This window comes from Microtus pennsylvanicus, chromosome X (assembly GCF_037038515.1).
Source record: "Microtus pennsylvanicus isolate mMicPen1 chromosome X, mMicPen1.hap1, whole genome shotgun sequence".
In the NCBI taxonomy this organism is placed as follows: domain Eukaryota; kingdom Metazoa; phylum Chordata; class Mammalia; order Rodentia; family Cricetidae; genus Microtus; species Microtus pennsylvanicus.
In genome coordinates this window covers 32,203,425-32,227,765 of record NC_134601.1, presented here as the reverse complement: position 1 = coordinate 32,227,765, position 24,341 = coordinate 32,203,425, and the positions used below count along the sequence as shown (strand labels likewise).

Sequence of the window (24,341 nt, the reverse complement as noted above, 5' to 3'; positions counted from 1 at the left end):
TTCAAGTCTCCATGCAGCTTGGCAGACCCCTAAATAAAATCTGGTTTTGAAATTGAGCAGGCTTCATTTAACTAGAGATGAGGGTCATCTTTACCCAGTGGTTAGGGTAGATGGCAAAACAGGCATTTCCCTTGGATTAAAAGCGTATGCTAAGGATCAAGCTTGAGACAAACGTATAGCCTGCATTAATATTCACATAGTCTGAAAGCAATTTGAGGAAGTCAACTAAGCTCATTCTTTTCTACAGCCCAAATAACATTTGATAACCTATTCAAAGGGCACAGATGTCTCAGTTCAGTGTATGCCAAAAGATAGATGACATTTCTAAAGGGATCAGATTTACCTCAAAGAGAATAACAAGGCATTCCCTAATATGAAAAAAAAAAATCTGATGCTCGTATTTTCAAATATAAGCAATCTGTAAGTTTACTATTTCTCAGTGTGATGTAACACAACATGGTCACATTAGAAACTGTCAATCTGGGTCTCATTAATATGGCACCCACAACCTACCCTCAGAACAAAGATTTAAACTGCATATACTTGATTTCCTAATTCACAGCAATGAGTAGAGTAATTAAAATATATTAGAACCAGCATACAGAGATAACTTCCTGGGGAGACTGAAGGGGGCAATAAGTTGGAGCCAGAGGGACACAGTATATAGTGTAAATATAATGCATTTTCCTAGGATATAGAGTCTACATATTGTATGGTGTGTTGTGTCCTAACAAACTTGTAAAAGCTAGGTGAAAAATATGGGCACTGACACATTGTGTATATAAGAAGAATATTGGTAAATTTTAGACAGGATCCAAAGATGATTTCATTACATAGAAAGCATAAACAGTCGGGAAGGTTTTCTTTTAAAACAATACAAAATCAATCATGAAAGTAAGCATTTATTTAGAATGACAATTCCTAACAAGAATTAAATGATGACAATGAGCAAAAGTTTCAAACAAATTGTGTGTGCATATATATATATATATGCATGTACATATATTAATTTATGCAAACCACCACCATGTTGCTATACAACTAAATTAACATATAAGGTGAAAAATATCATGGTTTCATTATAAATCAAATACCAAAACTTTGCAAATTGTACATAAACATATAGCCATGTGAAATGAACACAGAAGAACAGCCCAAGAGGGAAAGTTGTCTCACTCTATGAGGTGAAAATGTAGACAGGTTTGTGTCTACACCCTCAATATATCTTTTCCCATCAAGCTTTTTTTTTTAATATACTAGCTTTTCTAAGACTTATCAAAAAATCTTGTTTCAAGTTACAAGAACATCTGATTTTGTACACATAACCATATACAGAACAACTGCCACATGTAGCAAGTAAAGAACTTTTGCTGTAACATTTTTTCCAGATTTCCAGATTCTGGTCCATCTAGTAGGTTGGAATGATTTACCAGTTGGCATTTATGTTATTGGAACCAGTTGGAACCATTCTATACATAAGCTAGGTGCTAAAGCTTGCTTGGTTTGAGACAAATGGATTTCTAACTGGAGACAGGATTCTGAACACAGTGCTTGCTTTTTCTAGTTTATACTAACTAGGTAGAACTTGACACAGCAACCCTGGCGTGTGGAGGGCAGGACTGTTGATATGCTAATTATAACTGTCTTCTACATGTGCTCAGATAGCTATAGTAATAAGACCTACTCACAATTATGAAGATAACCAGAAACTCATCTGTTTTAAAAACGATTCGGCATCAAAAGACAGACACTCCTCAAACTGGAATTTCAGAGAAGTGTAGAATGAACAATTCTGTTCATAGATGCCAAAAGTCATTTTCTGCATGCTGAGATGTTGTACACGCACACACACACAGAATGCATGCAGATAACCCATATACTTTTTAATTTTAGATTGTTTCCTTGCAAAAGCGATTGTGGTTAGTTATGACATGTAGCAACATTTAGTCTATCTTTGGTTCTATGATTTAGAGATAATTTTCCAAAAAATAAATAAGCATGACAGGAAAAATAATTCAGCTATCTCAAGAGAAAACTTAGTATTTTATTTAAAAAATTGAGCAAAAAAATATATAACTAATATTTGTTTTCGACATCTCTTCTAATTCTCTAGCTTAAAATCTAACACCAGTGCAATTTTATCAAACTGAATGTGCATACTGTATTTACCTATACAGCAAAGACACAAAATATCATAGAACAAAATAGTAATTTCCCTCAAAATCGCTTAAGAATTATGCATTCTAAAATGTATTAAGAAATTAAACTGCTGAAAATATATTGACAATGCTGATTCTGAAAAAGTGCAAGAAAATAAAGATGGATGTAGTGGTATCTGCAGATTGCACAGATCTTCCAAAAATAAAAGGACTTGTAATTCAAAGACCCTCCCTGCACATATTTTCGCCAATATTTACATGTTGGAAATTCTAGATGATTACTTTTCCAAAGTTTCCTCTAGCTTCCCTTACGGTTTCAACTCTTGGAATAATTACTGAGCTTCGTTTGCTGACGACCTCCGTCTCTTTTCGAATATGATTTTGGAATCATATAATTCTCTCTCCCTATAGCCAAGGGACGGTCCTTTCAGATACTTTGCCTCAGCTGCCTTATAATCTAAGCCATCAACTACAGAAATGGAGCAAATAATCGCTTCTGGTAGAAGAACTTCCAAGACAAACTTAATTTTGTCATCTTTTATCAGAGTGAGCATCTTCTGATCGATTTGTTTATAGATTTCTTGTAGATATTTCACCACCTGATCTAGTTGATCTTCATCTTCAAAGTATGTTTCGATACAGGGTGTGAAACTCTTGGCATTCAAAAATGATTTCAGCCATTTGGATTTTTTTGTGCCTTTTAAAATGCCCAAGAGATGGCTCTCTGCACCTTTTTCATTGACAATGAAATTGACCAGGTTCTTGTTAGCACGGTCCCGCGCAGGCTTCATCCGATCAGGGAGAATTTTCTGGAAAGATATTTTCTTGGCATGGGAAGTCACAGACATTTGCTCCCCTGTGTCTTCATTGGGTAGCTTTGGAAAGATATTTCTGAAGGTGTCTTGATTGATTATTTTCCTGACTGGGTAACTAATGTCAGCAGCATAGTACTCAAAGAATGAACCCTTGAAAGATCCACAACCTAGTCTAACTCTGTAGTCGCAAATCAGTGACACGCACCAATCGATGCTTTCACCATACTCCTCCCTAGCTTTCTCCACTAGTTCCTGCTTCTCTTTACAGTCATATTTTTTTAATCTTCTCAAAGAGACTCTAACACCTTTCTTTTGAGGATTCATGTTTGCCTCAACCAAAAGCACACTTGCTTTCCTCTCTTTTCGCCTAATGCTTTTTATCACTGCTGGCCAAAATGGGCATTTTTGATATTTAAACCACACTATCATTCCGGGTTCAAATGCCCGCGTCTCGTAGCGGAGAAGGAAACGCGGAAGCTCTTCTTCGTTCTCTTCATCATTGCCTAGTGCAGCTGCACTAACAGGATTTAGAGAAGGTAGCTTGTCAGAAGCTTGAGCTTCTTCCTCAAGATCTTCAAAATCCGGTCTCTGAAGTAGTAGGTCACTGTTGACCGGATTACTACAGACAGGAAGTGAAACCTGAGAGTCCCCTGAGCAGCCTTCAAGGGAGGTCTCAGCATCCATTTCTGATTCCACAGAAGATTGATTCTGGCTGCCATCGAGATTCTGGCTGCCATCGAGATTCTGGCTGCCATCGAGATTCTGGCTGCCATCGAGATTCTGGCTGCCATAGAAGCATGGAATCAGATATGATGGGCCCTCTCCAGGATCGTCCATATAATCCTCTGGGAAGGTGGAGCACTCAGAGGAACCTGCTGGGGCTTCTGGGTACATGCCTTGGATCTCTTCTTTGGCTACAACCAGATCGTCTGCTGATACAATAACCTTTTCTTCTTTAATGTCTTCACTTTCCTCTTTGAATGATAAATTCACAGACATAATTGCTGAGATGTCAACCTTTTTCTTTTCTTCTTCTTTTTTATCATCATCATCATCATCATCGTTTATAAACGAAGGGTAAACTGGGTACCAGCTGAAGCCTCGGGGTGGCTTTGAATCCTCTTCACCTGGAATGCCCCCATAAATTGTGTACACTTGCATCTTATCGTCAGCTAGGGAATCATCACTCTCTGAGCACAGTAAAATGGAAGCTGAGTCTTCTTGGAGGCTGCTTTCCAGTTTCCGATACTTTTTAGGGGGAGGTGAATCAGACCCCTCCACCGGTTCACTTTCAGATGCTCTAGCGGTGTCTTCTTCATCTGGCATGCTTTCCTGGCTCTCATTTGTCTCTGTCACCACTTCCAGCGCCATTTTCAGCGATTTTTCATAGGCTGTCTCTTCCCTAGGTAGAACTTTGACCTCTGACTGTTCTGCTAGTGAGGCCAAAATAGCTTCAACCTCGGATTTAGTTAGTGGTATTGTGTCTCTGCTGTTCACGGTAATTTTCTCACCTATTGGAAGTAACTGAACTTCCAGAGAATATGCCGTTACCCTTTTACTACTTGACGCAATTTCAGACCTACATAAGACTTCTGCTGGCCATAACTGTTCTTTCCAATAACATAGGATATAGTCACCCTCCATTATGATTTAGATTAGTGTGACAAGTAGTTAGTATTACAAAGATTGGTTGGCCTTGTGTCTGCAAATACAAGTGCTATCAAAACAACAGTCTTATTAAAGTTTCTTTTGGTTTAGAGCCACAAAGAGTTTATGGTTTATGTGCACTGTTTTCTTCCACAAATATGTCACCAGGATACTTGAACATGTTGTTTGAATAAGAACTCTGGAAGATACTGAAATAGGGAAAACACTATTAATAAATAAAACTATCTTGCCAAAGTAGCAGGTGAGCAAGAACAAACAAAAGAGATAAAATAAAGAGAGCTGTGTTCGTTGAGAGACCAGATAGAAAAAAAATATCAGCCTAATGGACAGGGAGGTAACAGTGGGAAATAAACTTGTATGATAACCTCAATTCAAGAACCCTTACAGTTTTGTTAAAGAATATGCTTCATTATAGCTAGAAGTACTTGTAATTGTATGCTACGGAATCTATTCATGTCATCTAATACTTTGAGTTTTTTGTATTCCTAGTATTACTTCTGTGGTAGTGAAACTTCAAATCTAGCAACCATGAGGATCATATGAAGGGCCTCATAGAATGTTAGCCTCTGTTCTTTTTTGGGTTTTCGTGACAGGATTTCTCTGTAGCTTTGGAGCCTGTCCTGGAACTAGCTCTTATAGACCAGGCTGGCCTCGAACTCAGAGATCCATCTGCCTCTGCCTCCTGAGTGCTGGGATTAAAGGCATGTGTGACCACTGCCTAGCATTAGGCTCCATTTGTAAAGTCTTAGTCAGAAGTTCTAGAATGAGCTTAAAAATTACAATTCTACGAAGTTCTAAAATGATTCCAATACTTCATTAACACTACAAGGCAGTGTTTTAGCTAAGCACAAGGCTTTGCTTCAAACTTTCAACTGACTTATGTTTATACAAAAGTTGCTTTTAAATTGTAATGCTTCAGATAGAAAGCAGGAAGCAAAGTCAAGTATCCTTTAAGATCTCATTGTATTTTCAAATGTGAAGCATCTCCTGATATGGGACATGTCTTACCTTCTGTCACATGGATGGTGACAGTCTTGCAATGTGATCCAACTATCTTGACTCTCAAGCCAGTTGATTTCCAGGCAGCCCTTTTACCCTTGGGGGCACGTATGTAGTCACACTGCCTTTCTGGGCTCAAGTCGAATCACATGTAGAGTTCCCACAGGTCATGAGCCTCTGATATCAGTCGAGGCTGGACAAAAAGAAGACAGGGAACCAAATAAGTAAAAGGGAAGTGGTAAAAATAAAGAACAACAACCTGCCTACCTAAACTCAGTGGCATGCCACTGTGAAACACAGGCATGAGATAAAATCTCAACATTAATGTAGATGTCATGTAGTGATATTTCATTTGTATTTTAATAAATAAGGCTTACCTAAAGGTCAGAAAAGCAAAGCAGCCAGCTACTGGCTCTTGCCTCTACCTTAGTCCAAAATGGCGATCCTGCCTCCAGGAATCTCAGAATGAGACTGTGTGTGAGAGCTGTCTCCTCCCGTTTTATAATTCTCTCTAGGGCTGGGATTAAGTACGTGCACCACTACCACTTGGTTTCTATGGCAACTAGTGTGTCTATTGGGATTAAAGGGGTGTGTCACCACTGCCTGGTCAGTAAGGCTGACCGTGGGGCTGTTTTACTCTCTGATCTTGAGACAAGCTTTATTTATGAAATACAAATGGAATATCACTACAATGTCATATTTGTTTTCCCTTGTATCCTTACAAGATGAAATATTCCTTACCATTCATGCTGAAATGATCTCTTTCTAGAAAAGTAGGAGGTGAGGCATGAGGGAAGGGAGGTGAGAAATTATCTTGTGTCTACTATGAATCACAGTTTAGACTTTCTGATTGAATCTTTACCTTAGTTATCAAGTGGATTTATTTAAACTTGCAATTGTTTATAATAGAATCACAGTTATATGGCACACTCTGTCTCATAGTCTAATTAATTAAAAAATAGTTTCTCTGCTTTGTTTCCCTGCTTATAACAATGATTGTCTGAAGAAAATTCAGGCTTTCTGGCACATATGCCATGTTATGACTAGAAGCAGAAATGTAGTCTGTTGGTGATATAGATAGGACCTTAACACAAGATCCTTCTTTTTTTTCATGGAGATATGTATATTCTTTTTTTAATTAATTAATTATTTTATTTATTAAAGATTTCTGCCTCCTCCCCGCCACCGCCTCCCATTTCCCTCACCTCCCCCAATCAAGTCCCCTTCCCTCATCAGCCCGAAGAGCAATCAGGGTTCCCTGCCCTGTGGGAAGTCCAAGGACTACCCACCTCCTTCCAGGTCTAGTTAGGTGAGCATCCAAACTGCCTAGGCTCCCACAAAGCCAGTACGTGCAGTAGGATCAAAACCCAGTGCCATTGTTCTTGAGTTCTCAGTAGTCCTCATTGTCCTTAACACAAGATCCTTTTTATGGGAGGTTAGAAACTGTGCTAACCATCAGGAGCCTTCTTGGGTTTTTAGAATCCTTTATGCTAAGTATAAGGATTTAAGGGCTGAGGCTGTGGCTCAGTGTCAGAGTGTTTGCCTGGCATCTCTAAGGTCCTAGGTTCCATTCCCTGTACCACATTTAGAAACATTAAATAAAGTACATTGAAGGGTTTGTAGTCAGGATAGAAATAGGGTAATATTTTCAGCACAGTTATTCTGATGATTCAGAAGCTCACTTAAAATTGAAATGATACCACATACATATAAAAATAAAAGTCAAGTACAACTTGACACTAATATCCACCATGAATATTCTCTTTCTAGAAAATTTTTACATCGGAGAATGAAAGCCCATTTCAAACCAGGTTCAGGAACCCCCTTTAAGAGTCTGATTTCAATATGATTCTATATAAATAAGTTTTTTCCACATGATTTTACATAACTTATTAAATGAGCCTTGTAACAAGTCTGTAATATTTTATCTCAATATTTCACTGAAGATGTAAAAAAGCCCAAATATATAGGGGTTGCTATTTTAAATATACAGAATGGTAAAGGCAGCCCTGATTCTCTATATAGATAATGCATATTTTTGTTAGAGATGAATTTCTGATATTTAATTGCATCCATTATAGTAACAAACATATATTGAGATAGCAAATGTAGTTACTGTTCCATAATTTTCTCTATTTATCAGGTTTTATATTTCTCAGAAGCTTTGGAGGCTTCTGTTTTCTATTTACCAGCTATGTAATACTACAGAGTTTGCATGTATAATATAATATTCTTTAAATGGCTTATAGGACTAAGCCAAATGTGTCATTTTGGCCATACACTTAGATGATGCAGAAAAATAATTTTTGGCAATCCAGGTTCACCACGTGAAGTGCAAGGAGGACACACACAGAGTTAGTTATAATCAAAACAGCAACTAAGCTACTCATTTGACCAGATGTAGGGAAACTTTCACTCCTGGCAAAAATAAGTATGGTTTAGAAGCATTTATGTATGTTTATAAATGCATGTGTGCCTGAAACAAAATGAGTATGCTGTTTGAAATACACTTTTCTTTCACAATCAAACAAATAACCGTAAGGCAATCTACACTCTAATGGTATTGAAATGGGATAAACTTATTACAAATAGAACAGCAGCCTGACTACCCAGAAATGCTGAATGCTAACACAGGAGTTTCTGTCACTTTTCTTCAACCACACATATATACACACATAGATTATGTGCCCATGTCTTCAGTCAACTGCACATTTGATCCCCTTCCTATACTCCTACGCATGGAACATATACACACTTTTCTGTGTATTCCAATTAGCAGACGCATGAATACACTGTTGTTGAATACTTTTGTCAGTTTTAGTTCTGTGTAAATGAATAAATGTTTGAAACTTCATAGAATAACAGAACGCCTTGTAATATTAACAGGGTCTGCCAAGTTAGGAAATTAGCATGAACGGCCATGCTGCACTGAAGCCTTAATTTAGAGGCTGTAATCTGATCACTCTTTCCCCTCTGTGGACTTAAAAAACCTTGGGAGACACAAAAGTTCCAGAGGATTAATGCCGTCAAAATGCCAGCAATTCTTTAAAAATCACACAGTGTTCCTTCCACTCCAGGATCATCCTTCCTATTTTCTCATTTTTGATCCCAGAGCTCTGAGAAGTCACTAGAAAATACATTTAAGTCAGACATTACCTTGATGCTTCTTGTCAGCTGCAGCCTGGTAAAATGCGGCTCCTCCCCCAAGGCTGGCAGAGTAGAACTCACAGGCACGGATCCAAGAAGGCTCCGCCTCCGCAGTGACGCCGAGCAGAAGGCCACTCCCTGAATTACAGGAGAGACAGTTGCCAAGAAAAACTGCTGAAGTGTGGAGACGTGGAAAGTGGAAATGTCTCCCCTTACAGAACTCTACAGTGTAAGAGCAACAAGGGTCTGTCCAAGTTCCATTCAAAGCCTGAGAGTGTATGATGTCTTGAGGAGGTAGCAAAAGCACTTTATCTCACAAGAAAACCCCAGTTTAAATATTCTTACATATTTTAACTAGCCTTCTCTGGCATCCTATGTCTATAAGTGATTATTTTCTCTTTTTTATTAGTATGTCTTCATCGCAAAATAAAGGGCTTCATTATGAACTTTTCCATATATGCCTATCATGTGCCTTGCTCTTTATATATCCCTCGTTGTCCTTTCTTGCTCCCACTTCCCACTCTGAATGATCCCTTTCCTCTTCCCTGTGGCATCCCCCGACTCATACACATGCGTACACAGTATACCCACAACCCCCATACTCTACTTAGAATAAGAATACAACAGAAGAAGAAAACTATATGCCAAATTCTCAGAAGAACATTGATGCAAAATTCCTCAATAACATACTTATAAATAAAACATATTTATAAGTGAACTGAAAACCATGCTGGTATCTAAGAAATGGTGAAGATGGACAGTCTTGCAGACAGTTTTAAGGGCTGTGTCTGGCAAATATCACCGCTGTCCTCTAACCAGAACACAGGTACGGAAGGCAGACTACAGTAGAGCCTGGAGAATGTCGTTTCCTTCTGACTGAGGAAGAAAGTGAAAAGTTTGGTGAACACGTAGCACTCTCTCTGCCACATAAAGGTTTTTTTTCTTTTCTTTCCATTTTTACTGATGTCTTTTGCATGTCTAATGGCATGGCTGTGAAGATTCTGAAGGCAATGCTACCACACGCACATACGCTGCTAGCCTGGGCTTTCTGCCTCACTTTCGCTACTTTTCATGTTCACTGTAAATTGACCACGATAGACAGATACAGATTGGAAAGCTATTCGGAACTAAAAAGAATGATGTAACTCACTTGAGATGGCAGATCTTAAGCCCCTAGCAGAACTACACCTTCTGCTAGCAACTTATGAAACACTGAACTTGTGTCTTAGCTATGTCCCTGGATTTACCTGTCTGTCCTTTGAATAGCAGCACAAAAATAGTTGATCTTATAGTGCTAAACAAAAATGAATCACTTTTACAGAATACTAAATATTATTATTTAGCCTAAAGAGGATTACTTGGCTAATGTACTATATATTATTTTATTTAAACGAAGAGGGTTATTTGATTACACACTTTATAACATTTTTCTGCCTATTAATTTACATGCCCAAGTGCATATAAATCGTTATTACAATTTAAAACTATACTTTGTTGTCTATTTCCTATAGTATGCACAAATCAGTCAATATTGTACCCATTCCATGGATATAATTTTATTTTACTGTTTTGTAGAAGGCTATAAAGGGTGATAAATACTAATAAATGCTAAAATTATATTAGTGCTATTATGAAGTAGATGATATAAAAATCATATATAATACCTATAATTTTTACATGCCAGGCAATAGTATTAGTATTTGACTGGCAATTCACTAAAAACCAGATAACTTATTTCATTCTACACAAATATTATTAGTATTAGCGTTGAGGATAGATGCCAGTGATTTATTGCCACATGCCAGACTGTCTATTATGCCATCTACATATATTACAAACTATTGTTGGAAAGTCTCTAAAGTTTGAATACATCCCCCAAAGTTCATGTTTTGGAAATGTACATCCTCAATGCGTAAGTGCTGAGAAGTGAGAGACCTTTATGTGTTGGTTAAAACCTTAATGAACCTATTCTACAGCCTTGCAGCAGTGCTTTATTCATTGTGGGAATGGGGTCCAGAGAAAACGAGGAACTTGGGTCTCTCTTTCTTTTTATATGCTACTTTTGTGACCTTACAAAGGTCTCTGGCAGACATGGTCTCTCAGTTTTTCATTATTTCAGCCTGTACAACGGTGAGTCAGACATATGCCCATTGTGAAGAAATGTTCTGGTCTCAAGTACCCTGTTAGAACAGTGCAAATGGACTAAAGTGGTGAGCGTTTTCAGCACTCTCATTTTGTAAATGAGGTATTAGAGAGATTAAGGAATGTTTACAAGAAGGTCCACAGTGTATTTGGCACAGGACATTTCGACCTAGGTACTCTGACTCCAGAGTTAATGTTTGTAATCACTAAGACACATTGAAAATCCTTTGTTGCAAATAAAAAATGTTCTATACCTGTGCGTGGGATGAATAGCTGAGCAAAATAATTAATCTTAAAGCATTATGTGCTGAGTCACTGGAACATAAAAGAAAATGTTGTACCTGATTCTGCATTTAGCTTGCCTCCCTCTTTGCTCCTCTCCCATCCTCTTCTATTTCTCCTCCATTTGACTAAGACATTCTCAAACAATCATGGCAGTGAGTGACATCCTATCATCTTTGCAAAGTTTACGCTAATTGCAAATGAGGTGTAGCCTGCATGCCAGGGCTCTGCAATGGAGTGGGCTACTTAGAATCTGTCCACCACAGCACCGTATGATTTATTATGCATGACATTTTCAAAATAATAGAAGGGTAATAATAGTGAAAAGATCACCGATGCTGGTGCTCCAGATGGGAGGGGGTGTAGCTTTAAAGGGGCAGCACAAGGAAATCATGGGGGTGATGCAATACTGACTTTTGACTGTAGTGGTGGTTATAAGAACCAGAATATATGTTAAAGCTCAAGTATAATACATTATGCTTAAAAATACAGTTTGAATCTATAATAATACAAAGAACAAAAATGTAAACACAACATAATAATAACTGGCATACAAAAATCAACTCTATAAATATACTTTAGGAACCACCTGTTTCTAGGATGTGTTTAATATAAACAGCAAGAATAACACATGCATACATTACTAAAAAGCACCAGAAGTACTTTCTCTTAAGTACAAGAAGCATAAAAAAATGTCATTACCAATTTAACAAACTTAACAATGACAACTCTCTAGATATCTTATAAGGTCCTAGCTATCCCTCAGTCTATCATCATAGAACTATGTTAAATTAAGTATCAAAAGCTGATGAACTTTGTGCTAGCATGAATAAAAATGGCCCCACAGGCTCATATATATGAATACTTAGTCATTGGGAACTGTTTGGGAAGGATTAGGAGGTATGGCCTTGTTGGAGGAACTGTTTCCCTAGGGATGGGCTTTGAGGCTCTCTCTCTCTCTCTCTCTCTCTCTCTCTCTCTCTCTCTCTCTCTGTGTGTGTGTGTGTGTGTGTGTATGTGTGTGTGTGTGTGTGTGGTAGTTGGTGAGCAATAGCTGCCTTCCAAAGTTCACTTAGAGATTCAAATTGGAGCTTACCTGCCACTAGGACAGGGAAGACTACTGAGAAAGCTCTAGCTTTCAAGGTCCAGGCCCAAAGGCACCCCCAAACATTGGGACCACCCTGTCTAACACTTGCTGCCTCATTGGGAACCTAGTACTAGTGGGCAAAATGGGAAGAACATGAAGATAGAGAGAGATCCCCTTCTGGTAGTACAGGTATATAGGGGCTGATGAAAATTTAGGGCAAGGAATCGAGGACCAAAATCTTGTAGTGCACCAGCCTCTACTTGAAAAATCAATACTGCAAACTAGTAAGAATAAGGTGATAAAATATAGGGAACAACATCAAACAAATTTTTATGAAACCAGTATTTACTTGATACCAACAGCATAAAAAAAGTACTGAAAGCTACAGACTAGTATCTCTTATAAACATAAAGCAAAAATATTCACCAAATACTACTTCTTGAAACAATGGCAGTTATAAATGACCTATCAAGATCAAATGAAACTCATTCTGGGGAATGGAAGGATTGTTCAACATCACCAAATCCATCAATTCAATTGACCATCCTAGAAGACCGAAAATGGTGGAAAATCATGGTAACTGAGGCAAACAAAGAATCTAACAACGTTCCACAAACATTCAGGATAACAACACTGAGCACGTTATAAAACAAATGAATCTTCTTCAATCAAATCACTAGTATTTACAAAAGCCATACCGTTACCGTTATACATAGTGGTGATACGTGGCATGCCCTTCTGCTGAAACAAAAACATAGTAAAAGTATCTGCGTTGAGCATTTCTAGTCAACATTGGGCTGGAGGCCCCTGTGAATATAATGTGGCCTTGAAAATAAATTAATTTTATATGTCCTGGAAAGGAAAAGTAAAACTGCCTTTGTCGATAACATGAATGATCTATAAAAAGAATCCTAATGAATCAATTAATCTAGAGTTGACTGTGTTTCTATACAACAAAGATTTAAGGTTAAAGTTCTTAAACTCCATGTATAATTTTATTTAAAAAATATACAAGAAACATGGCTGGGAGACAGCTTAGCTGGTGAAGTGTTTGCATTGCAAGCACAACGTGAATTGGTTCCCTATGGCCCATATTGAAAAGCCAGGTGTTGTGGTTTGTGCTTGTAATCCAGTACCTGGATGACAGAGACAGATGGATTCCCCAGGGCTTGCTGGGCAGCCACACTTACCTATTTGGTAAGTTTTGGGTCAAGGAGAGATTTCATCTCAAAAAAAAAAAATCAAAAACAGAAACAAAAACAAAAAAAACTAAATGCAAGATTAGTATGTTAGAAACTAATTAACACGCTCATGCAAATAATTAAAGATCTAAATAAATAGGACTAAATACCGTGTGAATTGACAGAAACACGAATTTTAGGGTGTAACACCTCCCATACATATCTATAGTCACTGTAACTTTAATAAAAATGAGGTGGAAAAAGATGGGACGTAGAGGAGCCAGTGTGATTTCACACTGTAAAGACCCAAGTTTATCCCAAGTACCTATGTAAAAGCCAGATACAATGGCTTGTGCCTGCCATCCCAGTCTGTGAAGGGAGACAGGAGGATTCCGGGAGCTGGCCACTCATCTAGGCAAGACAAGGAAACTCCAGGTTCAATAAGATACCTGATATCAAAAACATATGAAGAGTGATTGAGGAAGACACCCAGTGAAGACCTCAGGCCTCCACATACATAAATGCACACACAAGCATGTGACACCCCCACCATGAACAGAGACAATTCAATAAAAGAAAAAAGCTTGAATAAATAATTTGAATGCAAGACACTAGAAAACAGTCATTTAAAAAAGAGAGATGGGGGTCAGTGGAATGGTTCAGTAGTTTATAGTGCCTGCTGCTCTTTCAGAGGACTTGAGTTCAGTTCCTAGCCACAACGTCAGGTGACTCACAACTGCCTCCAAGATCTAACACTTTTTTTTTTTTGCCTCCGTAGGTCTCCACACAGAGAGGTGAGCACACATGCGTGCGAGCACACACACGTATCTTTAAAAAGGACAAAATTACTTGGCACCAGGTCAAGACATAAGATTGTGATTAGGAGAATTACTTAAATCATTTAAAAATGGTCTTTTTATAATGTCCCAGTACACAGTCCTTATTGTAGCCAATGTATAAAAGGAATCAGTATGTGTGCTGGTGACAAATGAGAGACGGGCAAGGGCAAGGAGAGCTGGGAGAACCCAGGGGTACCATTTCCATTGAGGGAGTACTCTGGGATCTTTCAAAGTTTATTCTAAGGACTCTTCTTTTAACTTACCTAACTCGTCTGTGCTGTTTTATCTACCCATACCAGCCAGCCAGAATTCAGGGCCTGTGTCTCCTATACTGGCCCAGATAACACAATAACCTATCATTAAGAGGGTGACAGTCAGAGGTTTGGAATGACTGACATGGCTACTTATCGACAGGATTCTTTTCAAGGGTCTCTAGTGAGTCATACAGTTTGGCTTGGACATGGCCGTCTTCCAAAAGTAGCTATCATTGTGAACATTTGCCTAATTTGATTATAGAGCTTTAGCACATACATTTTTCCTCAAATTATAATAGAGTCATTCTCAAATAAACTCAGAGCTTGAAAATATCAGTTAAACTGCATTTCAGGTAATCTATGGACACAGTGGGATACACAGACAGACAGACACGCACATGCCAGAATCACTGGTAGAGATGGTTATGGCTGTTAATACCTATTATTCCAGCACTAGGGAGGCAGAGACAAGAAAACAGCTGCAAATTCTAGGCTGATCTGGTCTATATAGCCAGTATCAGGCCAGCCTGTACTCTAGAGTGAGACCTTACCTCTAAAAATCAAACCACATGGGGCTGAAGGGATGTCTCAGTATGAAGAGTACTGGCTTTTCCTTCCGAGGCCCTGAGCTTGAAAGCCAGGCGCCACGTGGTGGTGCACACACCCGCTGTAACCTTGTGCCAGGGGATCAACCAGGGGTCCATCACCCTTCTTTGGTCTTTAAGGGTATTGCACACAAATGTTGCACAGACATACCTCATACGCCTGTACACACAAAATAAACAAGCAAGCAAGCAAACAAACAAACAAAAAGAACACTGGCAATAGTGCACTGAACCAAACAGTTTTATGTGTTTCCTGTCGTTACCACATGACTGACTAATAGCTGTCTTGATTCTCCTTCCAGCTGTGTTCCCAGCAAAGCCTTTTGGATACTTCTGCTGGACACCTCTGCAGCTGCATTGCCTTTCAAGGGCTCAGAGGGATCACAGGTCAACTGCCCACATCACTTGCTAATGTGGAGAAACCCTGTCTCGAAAAAACAAAAAAAAAAAAAAAAAAAGGGCTGACTGGAAAGCCGGGCCTTGTCGTAAGAGCTGGCTGCGGCCGGGCGGTGGTGGCACACGCCTTTAATCCCAGCACTTGGGAGGCAGAGGCAGGCGGATCTCTATGAGTTCGAGACCAGCCTGGTCTACAAGAGCTAGTTCCAGGACAGGCTCCAAAACCACAGAGAAACCCTGTCTCGAAAAAACAGAAAACAAAACAAAAAAAAAAAAAAAACAAAAACAAAAAAAAGCTGGCTGCGAAGCCGGGCCTTGTCGTAAGAGCTGGCTGCGAAGCCGGGCCTTGTCTTAAGAGCTGGCTGCGAAGCCGGGCCTTGTCGTAAGAGCTGGCTGCGAAGCCGGGCCTTGTCTTAAGAGCTGGCTGCGGCCGGGCGGTGGTGGCGCACGCCTTTAATCCCAGCACTCGGGAGGCAGAGGCAGGTGGATCTCTATGAGTTCGAGACCAGCCTGGTCTACAAGAGCTAGTTCCAGGACAGGCTCCAAAACCACAGAGAAACCCTGTCTCGAAAAAACAGAAAACAAAAAAAAAAAAAAAAAAAAAAAAAGCTGGCTGCGAAGCCGGGCCTTGTCGTAAGAGCTGGCTGCGAAGCCGGGCCTTGTCGTAAGAGCTGGCTGCGGCCGGGCGGTGGTGGCGCACGCCTTTAATCCCAGCACTCGGGAGGCAGAGGCAGGTGGATCTCTATGAGTTCGAGACCAGCCTGGTCTACAAGAGCTAGTTCCAGGACAGGCTCCAAAACCACAGAGAAACCCTGTCTCGAAAAAACAGAAAACAAAAAAAAAAAAAAAAAAAAAAAAGCTGGCTGCGAAGCCGGGCCTTGTCGTAAGAGCTGGCTGCGAAGCCGGGCCTTGTCGTAAGAGCTGGCTGCGGCCGGGCGGTGGTGGCGCACGCCTTTAATCCCAGCACTCGGGAGGCAGAGGCAGGTGGATCTCTATGAGTTCGAGACCAGCCTGGTCTACAAGAGCTAGTTCCAGGACAGGCTCCAAAACCACAGAGAAACCCTGTCTCGAAAAAACAGAAAACAAAAAAAAAAAAAAAAAAAAAAAAGCTGGCTGCGAAGCCGGGCCTTGTCGTAAGAGCTGGCTGCGAAGAAGCCGGGCCTTGTCGTAAGAGCTGGCTGCGGGCCTCTTCCCACAGCCCGGCTCCTGGCTGCCTGGCTAGCTTATACCCTGAAGTAACAACACACAAACTATCTATTTAAACACTGCCTAGCCCATTTCTACTAATGTGTGTAGCACCGAGGTTCGCTTACCGGGAAGATTCTAGCTTACATCCATCCTGGGTCGGAGCTTCAGCGCGCGAGTCTCCTCAGAGAGCAGAGCTAAAGCGTATGAGCTCACTTCCGCTTCCTCCCAGCATTCTGTTCTGTTTACTCCGCCCACCTAACGGCTGGCCTATGAAATGCGCTGAGGCGGTTTCTTTATTAGCCAATGACCTTCCTCCATCAGGGGCTCTCTGCTCTTACCCAGGATTGAGGCAGCCGAGTGGCACTACACGTCTTGGAAAACATGCAAAGGCAAAGCACGACTTCCCCCGAAGGCCAGTGGGGTCTGTAGCATACTAAGGTTGAAGAGACACAAATCAAAGCAGCACCAGGAGGAACCGTCTGTACTTATCTCTTTCCCAGCCTTACGGAGAGCGGCTTGTAATTTAATACGCCACAGCTACCAAACCAGAAAAAAGCTGTACTCCAGATCTCCGAATTCATATGTTCTTAACATGAAATGCTTTATGAAAAGGGAAGATTCATACCTTCAGCCACGTGAACTGTGGTGCTCTGGTCCTGCGATCCGGCTGTCTTGAGTCTCACCCCAGCCGCTTTCTCAACAGAGCCTTTGCTCTGCTGGACAGTCCTGCAGCTGCTTCGCCTTTCTAGGATGCAAAAGGATCACAGGTAAACTGCCCATATCACTTACAGATGGGATATGAACTGAGGCTGCTTCAAAAAGGAACAGAGAAGCAAACCAATAAAGTCGGTCTTTAAAAAGTGTAAATGAATTCCCCTAACGAAACTCTTGTAGGCGTGCCGTCTTGGTCACAGATAGAGACTGAAGAGAACAGAAGCAGCCGGAGCTTTCTGTCTCCTTTGGGCCAAACCTTATGAACTCCAATTTTGAAATGTTTAGAGTCCTCACAGCCGTCTTGAATGGGGCTTTGTCTTCCTTACACAACAGCTTGTGAAATGAATTTTCACTATATACTAATGCTGTCTTAGATTTTCCTAACACAAAATAGGTTTCATGGTTTGCTTTGCTCATTTTATAAAAAACGCTTGTCCGGGGGAAAAATTAGGCTATCTGGCAAGCGCCATCTTGTGTCCAGAAGCAGAACTGTCACTAGCGTGTCCCAGCCTGCAGCTTTCTCAGGCTTCTAGAATATACCAAACTGAAAATCAGAGCTTTGTCATGCATTGCATAAAAGGCAGGGTCCAAATGTCCTCATCCTCAAAGTTCTGGACTGTAAAATAAATTTCATGCCTATTGAAAATATAAAATATGAGAAAGCTACAAAAATAATTTTAGAAAGATAACTCTACTAATAATTGTCTATATACCTTATATATTTTAGATATACTCACAAACTCATACTATCACAAGCCAATCGTTTTTAATTTTTTATTTGGTTTTGAGTCTGGGTTTTGGTTCTTTGATTTGCTCTGCAATCCAGGCTGATCTGGAAATCACTATGCAGTGCCTAGCTAACTTGGAAACGCAAGGCCATCCTCCTGCCTTAGACTCTTGAATGCTCAGATTCCAGATGTAAAACACCATGCGTTGCAGCCAGTGCAGGTCATTAATGCATTGTTTCAAATTCTATTTTCCCCCAACTTTGAAGCATTTTATTGCAAGGTTTAGTTTCTGATATCATTATAAAATGATCAAATCTAGATTAAAGATTATTTTAAATCCAGCCTGTTTGCTTAAGCCTATATTCCCATCATTCATTCAATGAGCTGAGGTATGAGGATTGCCACAAAGCCAGCCTGAAGCCACATAGTTCCCGGTGAGCCTGGTCTATAGTCTGTCTTCAACAACAACAACAACAACAACAACAACAACAACAACAACAACAACAACGCTACTTTAAAACAGTAAGACCACTTCTATCTCCAGTACATAAAAATTCCATTAATACTAGGCTGACCCCCTTTTTTTTCTGATTTGATTATACACATTAATCAATTAACAAAATTGTATTTTTTTTCTCCTTAAACAACTTAAAACGCTGCTTGTCATTCTAAACTTACTTTTTTTTTTCACGATTTCTACTTTGCAGACAGCTTTTCAAATCACCAAAGCTTCATCCTTTTATTTGCCTGCTACGTATAACGGTCCATAGCATTGAAGTAGCATGCTGCACAGGACTTTTAAAACTGCTTAGGGAAATAAACCCAGTCCCCTATCTCACGTTTAAACTGAGCTAATGCTGAAAAAATAATGGTTCCTGCTCATCACTGCTATACCTGTGGCCTGACAGGAGCCCTCCCAAGCAGGATGCACGCAGGGCTGTAGTCTACACAACTTGATTCCTTGCTTGACTGGGTCCAAAAAGAAAGAATTAAAAAAAAAAACCCTCTCTCAGCAAAAGAAATGGATTATGAGAGCACTTACCTCTGTGTGTACTGTGTGTGTTCACGCGCGTGTATGTTTCAAATGAAATAGGTATGCGATCTCAGCATCATTTGGCTTTTCTAATTATAAAAATTATCAGGGAATAAAGCAATTCAGAAAACGCTGAAAGCATTTCTTCTTATTTTTTTTTTAAATAGATTACGTCTCACCTCGCCACCAACCAAGTAGACCCAAAACACTCCGAGACGCAAGGAGTCTAGTTTCTCGCCCCCGCCCCCAGTCAGGAAAACGCGCATTTTTTTTTACAAGTGATATCACTCAACAGCGTATCTAAATCTTGTTCCAAGCCCATGCACCTTTCTGTGTCATTCATTTTCTGATTGCGTTTTCTGACAGTAATTTTTTTGGCAGAATGCAAATGTTTACAACAAAATCGTATTTAAAAACAACAACAACAACAAAAAAACTGTACCAGAGACGAAAACATAGAATGCCACATAAGAAAATGAACATGAACGGCATGCCTCACTGAAGACTTAATTTAGAAGCTGCTGATCACCTCTCCCCACACTACGGACTTTCAAATTATCCGAAAACCCCAAATTCCAGAGGATTAATTTTACCCGAGTAACGACAAATCTATCCAAACATTATTCCATCCCCACCTCTTCCCAGGCACTAATTTCTGTTTTCTTTTCCCACCTTTCCCCTCAAAGCGCGAAGAAATTCCCAGAAAATAACGGGCTTAAAGACAGCCATTACCTCCTGGCTCCCAGTCTGCTGCCACCGCCGGGAGAAGTGCAGCCCCTCCCCCAGGACAGGAGCCTCAGCGAGCGAGAGCGAGCTTCCCACAGCTTCCCACAAGCTGGCAGAGGCTCCTCCCCTTCTCCTGCTGGGGGCTGCAGGGGAGCGAGCGCCCCTCTGGGATGGACGAAAGCCTTCAACTCAAACCCAGACTTGTTTCCGTCTGGGGAAAAAAAAATTGAAAAAAAAAAAAACAAACTCCAAAGCAGAATGGCAACATGTGTCCCTTGGTTTGCATTCAAAGCACCAGGGTGGATGATACCCCTCCGCAGAAAATGCAGATATGCCTTTACCATATATTAAAGACCCAGATAATATCTTTTTGCATCATACATAGTTGCTTTTATTTTTCTTTCTTCTTCTCCCCCCCCTTTGCCTCTCCAACCATATTATTTCTACAAACTCTATTAAGGTCCAGCTGCTCAAAAATGTATAAGAAAGATCTTGCCAGGTCCTCATTTGTAACTGGGGTGAATTAATAATACCTTATTTTGGGGGAGAATTAAGCCTTTGCAAGATTAATTTTCCTGGTCCTGAGATATGTGCCTTCTCCCACTTGGATGTGTGTTCTCTGTCCAACCCCGTGTGTGTGTGTGTGTGTGTGTGTGTGTGTGTGTGTGTGTGTGTGTGTGTTAATCAGGTCTTCTTAGTCATCCTTTCAGAAACTTTAGCACATTTTAGTCATTTCTAAATATGAAACATGAATTAAAATTCTTTCAAGAAATACATGTATCTAATACTGAAGTTAGCGAGGAAAGCCTTGTAGTAAAACATAGCATAAGCTAAAGCGGAAAACTCAACAAACTTGGCACAAGGGTTTCAATGCAAAAACATCTCTGCTCTAAAGTCACTCTTAGGCAGCTGTGGGGCCTTCCATCTGTAAATCAAGCACTGAGGAAACTGAGACAGGAAGCTTGGGGGGGGGTGGCGGCTGAAGGGAGCCCGAGTGAGAACCTATGTCAAAAACTAATACCCCCCCCATAAAAAACAATACAATGTCAAGGGCAGCCTAAAGTAGCTCTTACATGTTGATTAGAAACAAACAGCAAAATAAAAATAAACGGACAAAGGACAAGAGGACATGAATAGTTCATGAAATTCGAAGGGAACAGTCTGCTTCTTTTTAAGTAGCCTCCTGCAAAACAAATCTAAGTATCTCGGTTCTCAAACCTGTTTGGCAGTATTTACTTCAATTTGGTGCTCGGCCTGTCCTAAGGCCCACTTGGTTTCAGTGTTCTGCAACTTACCATTGGACTAAAGCCTACACTTTAACCCCTCCATACAACTGTCTTATACCAATTTATTCAATGGAGAAAGGCAAATCATCTTTATTGGAGCTCCTTAAAACCAAAATATTCAAAATGGAAACAGAGCAGCACATGAAAGATAACCACTGACTTTAATAATCAAAATAACGCGAAAGTAACGAGCACTAAGACTTTGCTTTCCTCTTTTAGGCAAGTTGGACTGAAACACAGCAAAGAAACTACTAAATAAACAGTCACCAAGATTACAAGGAAACAGAAACGTGTGCCTGCTGCAAACCCAGGTAAGGGACAAGAAAAAAACAGCCAAAGTAAGACTGACTCCTTCCTTCCCAGTGACTTCTCCCCAGTGCATCCATTGCCTTGGGGCTTAGATCCCGCCTGTTTGCTAGTCTGCAGGTTAGGTCATTTACTCTGACTGTAACTGTGAGGAAGTCAGTGGTGTTGCTGTCATGCTCAGTAATCCCTATACTTCTCCACATACTCTCCCTCTTATAATTGGTGCACTATATCTTTGTGTTGACCATAATCTGCATGGCTGCATCTCCTCGGCCTTAGTCACTGAGGCAAGTCTTTCTCTGCTGCTGAAGCCTAGTTCCAGCTTCACCTGCTCCGGTAATGGCGCCGAATGTCATGATCTTATGCAGTGAAGTGCTCATTTCTCTCCACTTTATTAATGATTAGCCATCCTTTGTTCCTGTGCTCTGCTTTTAACAGCCAGATCCAGATGGGAAAGCTGTGTTGCTGTCTTCCTTTGTTACGCTTTTATTTTTTTAATTCCAAAACGTCCAAGAAGTTAAGACGAAAATTTAGAATTTTCTTTTCCTTTAACCCTGACTTGTTGCTTCCTCAGGGGAGCTGTAGCTTACACGCTGCCTGTGGATAACAATTATGAGCTTTACATCTCTTAAGATAATGTTATGCTAAGTTTAAAACAAAAAAAAAATGTAAAATGTTGAACAACCCCATTAATTACCACAGTGAACAGGTAACATGAATCTCTTACTCATTTTAACAACCAAGAATAGAGAAACTGAGCTGGACTGTTAGGAAAGCTCTTCCCGCAATAACAAACTGGAAGGGAAAAAAAAAGGCTTGCAATTGAAACTCTACAAAAAGAAGAGTTCTTCCAAGGATCCTAAGCAGAAGGGTCAGGCAAGTTCAAAATGGTTCTGTAACCTATCCTGAAAAGAGCATCCATGGCTTGTTGGTGAGGCGTGGGTCTCTGTGGGTAGGATCCAATGTCAGAATTTACAATGCTTCAGTAAAGGCATTATGGTTATAGCTTTCAAATAGGAAGTCAGACAGTTCTGAGTTTGAAATCTTTATTACCTTTGTGGAAACAGTTTCCAATTCTTCACACAAATTTAGGTTGTCATTTCCACATCGCAGACAGCCCATTAAATGAAGATTAATCTCTAATGTTAACCTAGGTTGTTCAATATCCAATAGTAACTGCACTTCATGATGTGATAATAAAAAATTGCAGACCCCTGCAGTGTTTCCCAAGAAGCCTTATGATAGGTGAAAGAGATGCTAAATGGTTCTTACTTCCCAGTAGCTTCTCTTCGATCCCCTGAAAATTCACGAGGTAACTTGACAAAAGAAATATTTTCAATGAGTGATAACTTGGTTAAATTAAAACATGGCCCCAAAGAAAGGGGGCTAGATAAAAAGTTTACTTTGTCAAGTGCAAAGGACAATGAAGAGGCCAGACAAGGTTCGGGTCAGAAAAACAAACAGAAGCAGGCAGAAGGCAGGGCAGACAAAACCAGAGACGTACTAAGATAACACAAACAGGACACCTTATCTTTATTTTTTTTCTGCTGTAAAAGAAGGAAGAAATGTATGTAGGAGGGTATTTGGCAGTGTGGGGGATATTGTTTGTGTTCCTGAACGACTGGATACTTTTAAGCTTCTTTGGTTATACTGGGGAATGTTTTCTGAGCTGCGACTGCTGCCCTGTTTACCCAAGATAACTGAAGAAAATCTCATGGACAAAGGACAGAGGGCTGAACTTCAACAACACAGCATAAACTTTGGAGTCAGAGATTTGAGACAGTTGCTGGAAGAGAGGTGAATGGGTTGAACCGGTATGAATACTATTCAAGAAAGCACACAAATTTCCTTCTAAGGAAAGCTTTGGGGCCTTGAAGGTTTCTGAAGCAAGTTACTAAGTTACCTTAGTAACTGCAGTATGTGATGACAACCTAGAGACGTTCTCAAGGACTTGGAAGTCCGCTTCACAGCTCTGGATGGCCACTCGCATGGCTTCTGTTTAAAACAAGATGGACTTTCACAAAACTGTGACCTTTAATTCCCTTTCTTCTGGATTCAGAACAGGGATTATATATAATCTGTACCTGCGAATTTCCAACTGAAAGCAGCTTTACTACAAAGGGGAGGTTTACATTGAAAACGCCACAGACACAAAATGCAGTGACCTTTGTGACCCCCAAATGTCTCTAAGCGGCAGAAGTTTGTTGACATCAGAAGAGCCTTACTTGGTACATGGACTGTGATCCAGCTGTCTTGACGGCCACTCCAGGGCCAGTGGTCTCACAGGACAACTCGCCCACGTCACCTGCAAGTCTGATATCAACTGAGGCTGGGCAAAAGGAAGACAGAAAATCAAATCAATAAAATGAAAAACAAATGTGGAGAAACTGCCTAGCCAGACTCCAGCTGTTCCGTGGCACAGACGTGAGGAGAAATCACATCCCTGATAACCGCATGACACCCCGATTTTTCCCTCTTACTCACATAGGTTGAAATCACTTTTTAGGACAGCTCTGTGTGTGTTTCATGCTGAAATCACCTCCATTCAGAAAGTTAAGAGGTTGAGACATAAAAGAAGGGACCAATCATTGCCTTGTGCGCTCTCCCGGCCAAGTTCTGGCAAACTACCTTGGCTTTTTGTTTGTTTGCCTGCTTGTTTGTTCTTTGGTACTCTGTTGATAAATCCTCATAGCACTCACTGTCATTGTGTGGAGTTTTCCAGGTTTATACAACAGGTATATTCAGTCACACCCTATGTGAATGCTCAAAACCTGCTAAAGCAAAAT

General features: G+C 40.3%; 2 protein-coding genes across 3 annotated transcripts in view; both read right to left on the bottom strand.

Moving 5' to 3' along the window:
* Positions 1-817: 817 nt before the first annotated feature.
* Positions 818-20,077, bottom strand: Pwwp3b (PWWP domain containing 3B). Of its 2 annotated transcripts, XM_075957848.1 has the most exons (6): positions 19,970-20,077; positions 19,247-19,326; positions 17,388-17,507; positions 8,798-8,926; positions 5,651-5,834; positions 818-4,830 (listed from the first exon to the last, which is right to left on the bottom strand). In XM_075957848.1, exon 6 carries the CDS (start codon positions 4,616-4,618, stop codon positions 2,492-2,494), a length of 2,127 nt encoding a protein of 708 aa, XP_075813963.1. In that variant the 5' UTR covers positions 4,619-4,830; positions 5,651-5,834; positions 8,798-8,926; positions 17,388-17,507; positions 19,247-19,326; positions 19,970-20,077; the 3' UTR covers positions 818-2,491. The 2 variants fall into 2 exon arrangements, with proteins under 2 accessions (XP_075813963.1, XP_075813964.1); XM_075957849.1 differs by lacking the exon at positions 19,247-19,326 and having other exon boundaries at positions 19,970-20,065.
* The window catches only part of LOC142840296 (uncharacterized), a 44,589-nt gene continuing 40,213 nt past the window's right edge, over positions 19,966-24,341 (bottom strand). The window contains exons 2-4 of the mRNA XM_075956884.1: positions 23,781-23,884; positions 22,115-22,199; positions 19,966-20,174 (exon numbers count right to left, since the gene is read on the bottom strand). Coding sequence (XP_075812999.1) covers positions 19,966-20,174; positions 22,115-22,199; positions 23,781-23,884 — 398 coding nt within the window. The remainder of the gene's footprint in view (positions 20,175-22,114; positions 22,200-23,780; positions 23,885-24,341) is intronic.